This window comes from Cyclopterus lumpus, chromosome 21 (assembly GCF_009769545.1).
Source record: "Cyclopterus lumpus isolate fCycLum1 chromosome 21, fCycLum1.pri, whole genome shotgun sequence".
Lineage (NCBI taxonomy): Eukaryota > Metazoa > Chordata > Actinopteri > Perciformes > Cyclopteridae > Cyclopterus > Cyclopterus lumpus.
Genome location: NC_046986.1, coordinates 4730279 through 4742202, shown reverse-complemented (window position 1 = coordinate 4742202; position 11924 = coordinate 4730279). Strand labels below are relative to the sequence as shown.

Genomic DNA, 11924 nt, shown 5'->3' with positions numbered 1-11924 from the left:
CTCCAGACATCACTGTGCACCTCCAACTCCACCTGAAGATCCTTCAAGACCTTCAAGACAGCTGCAGCCTGAACCTCCACCTCCAGACATCACTGTGCACCTCCGCCTCCACCGGGTGAATCTTCCAGACAACTGTACCTCCACCTGCAGCCTCCTCGATGAGGAGTGACACCACTCCTAGTGAGTCAATAATAAAGGGTCTCGAGTTATAATATGCCATCAGCAGAAGTTGTCAGTCAACTTCAATTATAAATGTAAACACATCATTGATAAATCTTTTTTAAGTAATCAAGCAATTATGGAGTTGTAAATAATGTAAAAACAATATATAATGATATATATATATATATATATGTTTTACATTATTTACATACATTTATATATATATTTATATAATGTTTTTTTAACATTATTTACATACATTTACATTATTTATTTATATATATATATATATATTTATAGTTTTTCTCTGGACCTCTTGGTCTCGAGGTCCACCCCCAAAACCAAACATGACCCGACCTTCACGCTCAAATGTAATGTAACTCTGAGTAACAGTAATTGCTATATATATATATATATATATATATATATATATATATATATATATATATGAGGTGTTGAGTACAACTAAATACACATTTACTTCTTGTGGTGTCAAGTAACCCGAGTATAGCTGTACTTTATTACATATACTTATATATATATATATATATATATATATATATATACATACATATATTATCATTATTAATAAATAGGAGGGGTTCAGTTGAACTATATGCATATTTACTACTAGTGGTGTCAAGTAACAAAGCATAGCTGTACTTAATTATATTTTATTGATTATAATTAAATAGGTTTTCAGTCTAACTAAATACACATTTATGACTAGTGGTGTCAAATGTGTATTTAGTTACATATTATTCTATACTATTTATATTTATATATTGTGCATTCTTTATATAGTATTGCTTACCCGTATGTATAAACTTTGTGTGTTTTCGTGCACATTTGTTAAGCAAAGCGGTCAAAAAAAGTAAAAAGTCAAATATTTCCCTCCACAAGGGGGCGGAGTTGTAATTGTATTTGTTTCATGTACAATTTTACTTATCAGAGCTTTCTTTTAATGAAAGGAGGCACATCTTTGCAGTTTACTGAACTTAATAAAATCACAACCACACGATGACACTGTGCAGCTTTTCTTCATATAATTTGCATTTTATCTTAAAGTAGAAATGAGGCTTTAAATTTGCGAAGTTAATATATATATATATATATATATATATATATGTTGCCATGATTGAATTTTCCTACACTTCAAAACTAGATGGTTTTGTCACAAGATAATTCTATTTTTTTTAGGATTATTATTATAATAAACCCCCCATTCACATTACCCATCCTATTTTGTTTTTACATTTATTATGTAGATCTTCACTTGTCATACACATAGAAACATAATTACATTCTTCACAAAATCTGCATTTTAAAGTATAAAATAGACTTTAATTCATGTTAGTGTAGGATATAGTTGTAGTTCTTTTAATCAATTAAGATTAAATGATATATTGGGTTCATTCATTTGATAGTTTAAAAGCTACAGAAAAAAAATAGCAAATGAACCTCGAATCAAAGTATTCAGTATCCACTGCTAACTTTTCTTTTAGCAACAATATAAAGTCACGAGACACACAAAAAAAAGAAAGAGTTATCCGCAGTTCACCTTTATTATAGTAACAAAATGCGATTAGAATTATTTACAATTGCAATAACATAGAAAAGAAAAAAAACAGATACGAGAGCAGCCACTTTGACGTCTTCTCTCCGGGGGACTCGACATGATACAGCAACAAAAAAAAAAAAGAAGATGATGAAGACTCATTCGACGTATTTGCCGAGAATATCTCCATCACGGAAAAGGAAATAGTCCTGGAGAGAAAGAGAGAGAGAGAGAAGACGGTAAAAAATTAAAACGAGGAAGGCACGAGAGGAAACGAATCCGGTTGAAAACTGAGCCTCACCTTGTCCTCCAGACTGATCTTGGTTCCGCCGTACTCCGGGAGGAGAACCTTCTCGCCAACCTTCACGCTGACGGGCAGAACGTTACCTTTCTAGAATGCACAAAAAAAAAGTTAGCCAAAAATTGTAAAAAACTAAACAAAAAAAACTGCACGTTTCTTTCCAAGAAACCGCTCGGCTCATCTCACCGGATTAACGGCGCCGGGTCCCACCGCCACCACGGTGGCCTGCAGCACTTTGTTTTGAGACTTCTCCGGCAGCATGATGCCCCCCTTCGTCACCGTCTCCGCGGTGAAGCGCTCCACCAGCACCCGGTCGAACAAGGGGAGGAACTTCCTGAAGGCCTGCAAGAGAGGGAACTTATATTAGCATTTTACTTTCGTTAAAACCAGAATAAATAAAACCTTTTTATTTGCTGTAGGAAGCCATCTTGGAGTCAGAGCATGTGTTACAAGGAGGGAGGGGGGGAGGGGCTTAAGAGAGCTTAATAAAAGATGGTGTCTGGAGGAATAATTGAGCTTTTGTGAAGTCAATTATTGCATAACTCAATTTGTAATGAAAGTCAGCGTTTCTTCATTATGTCAAATATTTCAGGCAAAAGTTACAAGCAGCGTCTGCGGGAGGTGGTGGTGTGTGTGTGTGTGTGTGTGTGTGTGTGTGGGGGGGGTTTAAAACAGCAGCTGTCAACATGTCTGATAGCAGCAGATGTACGAGTGACCTTGGGGGAGAAGGTTGTTTGGGAACACACGGTGGGGGGTGGGACAGGTCTGTTGGCTCACCGATCGGTAAACAGCCAAAAGGTGGAGTCACTTATTCATTGTGACAGTTTAACCTGAGGTGGAAGGTGTGTGTGTGTGTGTGTGTGTGTGGGGGGAGGACAAAGTCCCTTGATGGCTTTCAAGGCATCTTCTGGCGAATGACGCGGGGTTTCAGGATCCAGTTACAAAACTAACAAACATGATTAAAAAAAAAAAAGAGGCCTCGACTGGTGGAGAAACGGCCTCCGGGTTTTTAAACATGAGATAACACTCAAGGCCGGCGTGGGTCCAGTTGGCCTGAAGGTTCTCTGCATGAGTTTGAGATTTGAAGGGGGGGGGGGGGAGGGGGAGGTGTTGCACAAGATGGAGATTATTAACCTCACGTTTCCTGACTGATCTTCGTAAAGTTTGATATTTTGACCACCACGTTTAGATTAATGATTGTCGACAAATTACAGCCTCCAAAAATTTGAAATAGTGTTGAATCACTCAATCAAATTTATGAGTTTTAGTTAGATACCTAATGGAGACTATTGGTGCTATTCTCTTGTCATAATACTCTCCTAGTCTCTTCATACTTTTTAAATATATTTCTAATTGTATTTAAAGCTCGCAAGAGTCAAATTTCACTCTGATTTATAAAGTATTCACATTTATTTCACCGTCTATAATGTGCATATGGGAAATATAGCGAAGACATCACATTCACATCATAAATCCAGCTGTTTATTCTGTATAACATGTACTATAAGCATGTATTACACACCTACACCATGTTGTACTTGTACCTGCACAGCCTACTATAACTACTGCACGTGTTCTGCCGTTCACACTGTATACATATTTGTATTCAACATTTTATTTAATCTACATTTCAGTCTCCATATGAATAATAATAATAATCATCATCATTTGCACTGCTTGTCGGATAAAGGACTCCCTTTCGTTGACCGCGTGGATAGGTCGTGAGGTCATCGTCTACGTAACGGAACCCGGAAGTAGTTTCAACGAGCACGCAATTCGTATTTTCCGCCGACCCAAGGGCATGCATATTTCAATATGACACAATGAGACTATAACGTGTGATAAATAAAGAGATTTTTAAAAAGGCACGTGTCAATGGGTGCGCGCAGACACCCGATTCATCCACGTGCGGCTCCGGCTGCAGCTATGAATGAATATCGCCATCAGGATATTCATGCGCACAGAAAAACACAACTCGCACAGAGCGAGGAGGTTCAGAAACATGTCACCTGCACACGTTTGTGTGTGTGTGTGTGTGTGTGTGCGTGTGTGCGTGTGTGTGTTCTCCGCCCGACAGTTCCCGTCGTGCACGATGAAGATAAACATGGCAGACGGTCTCTTCTCACTCGGCTTATTAACGGCGTGACCTTGCGAATCGACATTAAACTGCTAAGTTAGCTCGCGATAACTTAGCAGCCACATGCGTTATTCTGTGTGTTTTTACTACTACTATTTAATTATTAATACCGACAGGAAGAAAGAAAAACGTATCTTACCATTTCTGGATGTGTGAGAGAGGTCTTGAGAGTCGACGTGAAGCTGCTGCAACACCGGTTCTTGATCCGACACACTGCAAAAAGGGGGGGGGGGGGGTACGTCTCCACGTGAACTGTTTAGCGCATGCGCACCAGTTCGCCTTACAATTTGGCAGCCCAGATATCGAAACTTCTAGAACACCTAACACGTTTTCCGTTCAAGTGTGTACATTTTAAAAAAAAAAATTTTTAATGAGAATAAATCGTGTTATTATTATTAATATTATTATTGTAGTAGTGTTTTTTTCTATCCCGTTTAGACGTTTCCAAGTCGGAGCAATATTGCACAATGTCAACTTTGACCTCTATTTTTTTAATTCTTTTTCCTCCAATGGCGCACAAGAAAATTCCAGAAATGACGCACCCCGGAACGAGCATTGACATACTATAAAAAAATCGTAAATGATCGTGTATTTTAATTATATGTACATGTATGCTTTTATTCTACTACATCAGAGTGGTTGTACCTTTTTTTAAATTTGTAAAAAAATGTTGACAGTATTTCTTATCAGCTTTGAAACTACAATAAAGTTTTTTTTTTTTTTTTTTAACTCGCCGTCATGGGCGTTATTCATATTCCGGGGCCGCCCCGCCGGTAAATCACCCGGATGTGATAGTCCATGTGCAGTCCAGTCTGAGCAGCTCATTTGCACCACACGGCTCGTCCTTTTTACACCGTTTGGTCTCGTGCGCCTCGTTGCAGTTACACGCTTTTCACCTCGCAAGTAAGTGCCGTGTAAAAACATCTCCGTGACTTTAACGTGGTTATTAATATATATAAATATGTGTGCTATGCTTTTGATTAACGCCTGCACTGTAATGTAGACTTTTCTCTGACGTTAGCTTTAACTATTCCTAGCTAACATATATATTTTTTTATACCTGGCTGCAAGGACATCTGCTAAAAATGTTCCCTGCAGACTTTAGCTAACTGTCATTTTAAACCACACGTTGCATTAGCCGGTTATTTAATTTATTTTAAGCAGTCGTGTCTCGTGTCTGACATGATGAAACCTTTTTTTCTTCTATTGAAGTCATACTCGCAGTACAAGGTTGGGCACAACTTGAGACTGGACGTGTCTTTTTTTATTAATATATGTTTTTTATTCATACAAATGAGCAATAAATATCGGTCACGCATTGATATGTGTGAGGAGGGTCGATGCTGAGCCAGTTCCGCACATGCGTTTTTCTTTTTATTACAATATGACCTTGTGACGCGCGACCTGAAGAGCACACGTGGGGGGGGGGAGGAGGGGTTATCCAGGAACTGGTTTGTGTGGTAGCGTTTGCACATTGAAGCCAGTAGCTGCTTAATTACTTTACTTTATCAACGTAAGCATTTTAATTAGCAATAATAATTTTAATCCAACTAACTCATTACATTCACAATCATATGATCTATTCCCAGAAAACACGAGCTTTGCTGTGACGTTTTATTTTGGTAATAAATGCCCCTTTTTGTGGACAATGACTAAGCTTTGAAAATGTTTGACCATCCCATATTAGTGGAGGTTCATTCATTCATTCAGTCAGTCAGTCAGTCAGTCAGTCACTGGTGCCACGTCATACCACTCGTGACCACTAGGGGCCCAGTTGACCTTTGTACGTCTTAGTCTGTCCTCCTGTGACATCTTGGGAGAGGAGGGGTGGATGGATTTGGAGAATAATTATTTACGGCAGTGGTCTTAAGAAGTACTGGGATCTTTAAATGTTTTTTATTAAAGTAACAATACCATAGTTATGTAATTTTATAATGAAAATGTATGCTTTTAAAATGATTTTCTCAATAACCCATTTTCAGAATAATGTATATAGACATATACACTTAATATATGGGGTATTATGGATTATAATATATATATATTTAGCAGAATACAGCAACAGAAACATACTGCAAGCAATAAGTTATCAAATAAATGTAGTGGCATAGAGAGTACAATATTTAAAATATATAGTAGAAGTATAAAGTAGCTGAAATTGGAAGTGCTCAAGTACCTTTTTTAGTATATTTTACTTGACTTTTGTCGTCTGTGTCTTTTTCTCCCCACAGAGATGTTTCGTTTGCCATCGGTCATGAAGCAGGTGAGGCCCGTGTGCCGGGCGCTGGCTCCTCACCTCACACGAGCCTACGCCAAGGACGTCAAGTTCGGCGCCGAGGCTCGCGCCCTCATGCTGCAGGGAGTCGACCTGCTGGCCGACGCTGTGGCCGTCACCATGGGCCCAAAGGTAATATTCAATTTGGTTATTACTGACGTTTACTTGATTAATTTTTTTGCAATAGGCCCTTTTTTTTTTTTTTTTATAAACCTCACCGCTTCCTGTCTGTACTCCAGGGTCGCAATGTCATCATCGAGCAGAGCTGGGGCAGCCCCAAGGTCACCAAGGACGGCGTGACGGTGGCCAAGAGCATCGACCTGAAGGACAAGTACCAGAACATCGGCGCCAAGCTGGTTCAGGACGTGGCCAACAACACCAACGAGGAGGCCGGCGACGGCACGACCACCGCCACGGTGCTGGCCCGCGCCATCGCCAAGGAGGGCTTCGACACCATCAGCAAAGGCGCCAACCCCGTGGAGATCCGACGCGGAGTCATGATGGCCGTGGAAGCAGTCATCGAGGAGCTGAAAAACCTCTCCAAGCCTGTCACGACCCCCGAGGAGATCGCTCAGGTAGACGCGAGTCGAGTAACGGTCGCTACGTTTACTTTAAATTCGTCATGAAATGCTTAAATGTCTGTCTTTTTTTTTTGGTCTTCAAGGTCGCTACGATCTCCGCCAACGGAGACGTGGAGATTGGCACCATCATTTCCAACGCCATGAAGAAAGTCAGGCCGCAAGGGAGTCATCACTGTCAAGGTCGGTATTTAGCCGTTGGCCATTAAACGGTTGTTTTTTTTCGCGAGGTGTCAAAAGTCAGTAAAAATGTGAGCTCGGGAGATCGCCATTATTGCTTTAACTCTGTTGATATATTTTTTTTAAGTAAAATATCTGAGCTCCTTGCCTAAAGACCCTGTCCTGTGTATTCTTCTCTAATGATTTCTTTATTAGTCCAATCACTTGGAGTCTTGACTTAATCTGTGCTTGACTTCTCAGGACGGGAAGACTCTTCACGATGAGCTGGAGATCATTGAGGGGATGAAGTTCGACCGCGGTTACATCTCCCCTTACTTCATCAACTCCGCCAAAGGTACCTGTGCTCGTTCTGGCGTAACGGAAAGGCTTCTGTCGCCTGTAAAGAAATAATCATTTTTAAAAAAAAATGCTAAAACTAATCTCATCGTCTCCCTGTTTCCAGGTCAGAAGTGCGAGTTCCAGGACGCCTACCTGCTGCTGAGCGAGAAGAAGATCTCCACCGTCCAGAGCATCGTGCCGGCCCTGGAGATCGCCAACCAGCACCGCAAACCGCTGGTGATTGTGGCCGAGGACGTGGACGGAGAGGCACTCAGCACTTTGGTTTCTCAACAGGTGCAAATACAAACTTTTTCTTAAAGCATGGTGAATGTATTGCAGACATTTCTGAGGACTATTTTGATTTGAAAACGAGGCTGAAGGTCGAGCTGCAGCTATCGGTTATTCAACATGTCGTATGCTCCTGATTTTATTCCATCAATTTTATGGGGAAAATGAAAGAGAAATTGGAAATTCTGTCAAAACTAAATGCATTTAAGAGCTATATTACATTGTAGGTTTTAAAGAAAACGAGCTGGGGTTGAACGAAGCTCATCAATTATTTTAAGTCAGAGTTTCTGGAGGAGTTTGAGCTGTAACTGTATTTACTGGGTGGTCCTCTGCAAGATGTAGATGGTGTTAATGAGGAGGTGGGGGACATTATGGCCTTTTCAGTTACTGCATTTAGTTACTACCTCCATTTAAATATATGTTTTAATTGTATTTGCCTTTTTAGTTGAGGGGATTGTTCATATTTTTGTCTAATAAATGTAATTTAAACTTTCTTTCAACTTTAATGTTCAGGCTCAAGGTCGGGCTTCAGGTGGTGGCTGTTAAAGCTCCGGGCTTCGGAGACAACAGGAAGAATCAGCTGAGGGACATGGCCGTCGCCACCGGGGGAACCGTAAGTCCACGTCTCGAAGGACTGATTTAAAGTAACAAAGTACTTGTATTTCCTTTTTTTGTGCAACTTTATACTTTATCCCTGGGAGGATTTTTAAATAAGTTAAATTTAGCTCCACTTTTAAAGGATGATCACATGCATCAATAATTATAATCAAATATCATTCTGAAATAGGCCATTCTGCACAATGAGCACTTTTACCGTTGGTACTTTCAAAGTAAAAGTACCTCCATTGTGGTATCACTAGTTTTTTTTAAACGTGTTTAACATGCATCCGTCTCTCCAGGTGTTTGGGGAAGAGGCCGTGGGTCTGCTTCTCGAAGACATCCAGGCTCACGACTTCGGTAAGATCGGCGAGGTGCAGATCACCAAAGACGACACCTTGATGCTGAAGGGAGGCGGCAGCCCGGCCGACGTGGAGAAGCGCGTGGCGGAGATCCTCGAGCAGCTGGAGAACACCGAGAGCGACTACGAGAAGGAGAAGCTCAACGAGAGGCTGGCCAAGCTGTCCGACGGCGTCGCCGTGCTCAAGGTGGCGCCTCGAAACCGACCGACCGCCGCCGCAGGCTCTGGTTTGTTTTTGATCTGGGAGGAAATTAAAACGAAGGTTTGCGCTCCTCCTCCCCGTTTTTCCAGATCGGCGGAACCAGCGACGTGGAGGTGAACGAGAAGAAGGACCGCGTGACCGACGCGCTGAACGCCACGCGGGCGGCGGTGGAGGAGGGCATCGTGCCGGGCGGAGGCTGCGCTCTGCTGCGCTGCATCCCGTCGCTCGACGCCCTCAAGACCGCCAACGCCGACCAGAAGATCGGTGAGTGAAATGTGCTCAATGGAATGACACCAAATTATGATGTATTTATTTTAAACACCTTTTTAAAACTGTAAACTACCGGCTGCAGTACTTCTAACAAGTAAAAGTACTCAGTCTGTAGACTGGTTTTACAATTATTAGGTTATTGTATAATAATTATTGATCCATTAATGTGTTAATCAATCTAAAGGTGGAGCTAAACTATATAGTTGCTCTTAATCTGTAATATTTTGTATTATTAATCTGAATCGACAACGTAACTTAAGTTATTTATGAATGTAGTGGACTAAAAAGTACAATATTGGTCTCTAAAATGTTACCTATAAAATGGAAATACTACTCCAGTAGTTCTTTTGTGATAAATAAATAATAATCACTTGATGGGGTATATAAAATATAACGTTCTTTAATATCTTAATACTATATCCTCCTCTATAGTGGTGTGAACTGTCCTTTTTTATGTTTATTTCCTTCATCATAACTTTCATGGATTCTGATTTCCTTCCCGTTTCCAAACAGGCGTGGAGATCATCAGACGGGCGCTCCGTATTCCGGCCATGACCATCGCCAAGAACGCCGGCGTGGAGGGAGCGCTGGTGGTGGAGAAGATCCTGCAGGGGCCGGTCGAGGTCGGCTACGACGCCATGCTGGGAGAGTACGTCAACATGGTGGAGAAGGGCATCATCGACCCCACCAAGGTACATTTGTTTCAACCCGAATGAAGCTGTAAGGCGGATAAATGCTGCCACCTAGTGGCGAGGAGGCTCGAGGCAACGAGGGTGGCTTGTAAAGCCCTCTGTGGGAAATGCATGATTTGGAATTGTGATAATTGAATGAAATCTTCTCAGATCAGTTTTTATATAATTTGGGTTTTGGACCGTTTGGTGCAACGTTATTAGACGTCAACGTGGATTCTAAAATTATAATTTATTTGACTGTTTTCTGACGTTTTATAGACCGAACAATCGATAGATAAAGACCTGAATATGTTCAATATCTCTTTCAATCCTCTGCACTATATGTCTGATTTAATATATTTAGTAACATCACAGCGTTAACATTATTAAAACATCCCCATTGCTGCTTTTCACTATTTTACAACAATAATTAATTTATTTTTAAGCCCGAACTTTACCCAAACTTAAATGCCATTTTTAACACCCCTCGCCTCCCCCCCCCCTCCTCAGGTGGTGAGGACGGCATTGCTGGATGCCGCAGGCGTTGCCTCCCTGCTCGCCACCGCCTGAGGCCGTGGTCACGGAGCTCCCCAAGGAGGAGAAGGAGATGCCAGGAGGCGGGCATGGGAGGCATGGGGTGGAATGGGAGGCATGGGAGGCGGCATGGTTTCTAAGCCGATCCTCCTGACCTGCTGTACAGACTTTATACAGGCGAGTGGTGGGGGGGGGGGGGCTGCACCCACCTCCACCTCCACCAAACTTTGCCCAAACGGACTGATGAGTATGTTGGAGCTGCAAGCGTTTGATGACCCCCCTCCTCCTCCTCCCCTCCTCCATCCCCACTTTCCATCACTTCACCTGGTTCTGCCTCTTCGTCCGGTGGGTTCTGGAGGACGGGAGCCCGTCGAGCCTCGTTTGCTCCACCTGTCGTCCACTCTGAAGGCTACCGCACTCGACAGAGGGAAACATACGCATTCAGATTTCATAGTACACATCGACGCTCTTGTATTTACTGCAACGAGCACGAGAAAAGATGCCTAGCCAAGTTTGTGTCTGTCCTTTTTTTTTTTTATTTTGTCGTAGTGCTTTTGTTAATTCTTTTAGTTTTTTACATATATAATATATCTGTAGTTTTGTTTCCCCCAGCTAATGTTATGTCATTTGATTTCATTAAACCAATTTTCTTACAGAGCTTTGAGCATTTGTCTGATCTTCTCTGAAGTGGCGTCGTACGGGACCTCGATCGGGTCAAATACCAGAGCTTGAGTCTCCGCCGTGTGTGTGTGTGTGTGTCAATAGATGTTTAAATTAAGATCATGTTCACGGAGATGTCTGTGGGGGTCATTTTCGTACTCAGCAGAGTGCAGATTCATTTGTTTCTCCATCTTTTGGCTGATTATTGATTACACAATAATCCATAAATGGCTGCTTACCTGTGAGAGGTGGGGTTGAAGTTACGAAGCAGTTTGGATTATTCAAGGTCTAAATGTGAAACTCTGGTGCCGTTGAATTTCCATCTTTTCTCCACTCGTCTGCTTTAACTAATAACTGCAGTATACGGATGTATTGCTTGCATAAAACGGGAAGTTATTCCATCGCAAAATAGGAGTGATCGTTTGACTTGTTTTGTACAATGTAGACTATTTCATGGTGGTTTCTTTTCTCTTTTTTTTTATTTAATAAATTCAATTGTTCAGATGTTTCGGATACTGAAGTTATTTTAATTATTATTATTTTTATTTTTTTTTAACAATACTGAGGTTGCTGTATGCAATCGCACCACAAAGACGTCCATTCGTAGCTGTTCTGGAGCTTTCACTTGGTCTTCATCAGAGATTCAGTTGGACCAAGTTGAGTTCTGTGATAAATTTATCAAAATTAATTCAGATTAATAAATAAAAAAAAATCTAACATGATGCAAGTATATACAAATGAGCTCCACCTTTACCACACACATTAATCGTCATTTATAATCCATTAATATATTCTAAAGTACATTTTATTCTAATTATTTTCAATGCACGAC

The 11924-nt window shown here is 41.2% G+C and overlaps 2 protein-coding genes across 2 annotated transcripts; one reads left to right on the top strand and one right to left on the bottom strand.

The window, feature by feature from the left end:
• Positions 1-1703: 1703 nt before the first annotated feature.
• Positions 1704-4423, bottom strand: hspe1 (heat shock 10 protein 1). Its single transcript, XM_034562547.1, has 4 exons — positions 4298-4423; positions 2208-2363; positions 2022-2111; positions 1704-1929 (listed from the first exon to the last, which is right to left on the bottom strand). Exons 1-4 carry the CDS (start codon positions 4298-4300, stop codon positions 1879-1881), a joined length of 300 nt encoding a protein of 99 aa, XP_034418438.1. The 5' UTR covers positions 4301-4423; the 3' UTR covers positions 1704-1878.
• A 505-nt stretch (positions 4424-4928) lies between these two features.
• Positions 4929-11598, top strand: hspd1 (heat shock 60 protein 1). The gene is given in 14 exon segments (XM_034561594.1): positions 4929-5061; positions 6390-6565; positions 6673-7008; positions 7098-7166; positions 7168-7194; positions 7432-7525; positions 7634-7795; positions 8304-8410; positions 8697-8942; positions 9047-9221; positions 9741-9919; positions 10409-10465; positions 10467-10524; positions 10527-11598. Coding segments are annotated over 13 exon segments (2097 nt in total). The 5' UTR covers positions 4929-5061; positions 6390-6391; the 3' UTR covers positions 10940-11598.
• Positions 11599-11924: the final 326 nt, after the last annotated feature.

What these genes read in the sequence shown, in the direction of transcription:
- hspe1 (XM_034562547.1), bottom strand. An exon ending in GACCCGGCGCCGTTAATCCG is followed by an intron (nt 2,112 to 2,207) that starts GTGAGATGAGCC and finishes TGTGCATTCTAG; the next exon opens with AAAGGTAACGTTCTGCCCGT. An exon ending in AGATCAGTCTGGAGGACAAG is followed by an intron (nt 1,930 to 2,021) that starts GTGAGGCTCAGT and finishes CTTTCTCTCCAG; the next exon opens with GACTATTTCCTTTTCCGTGA.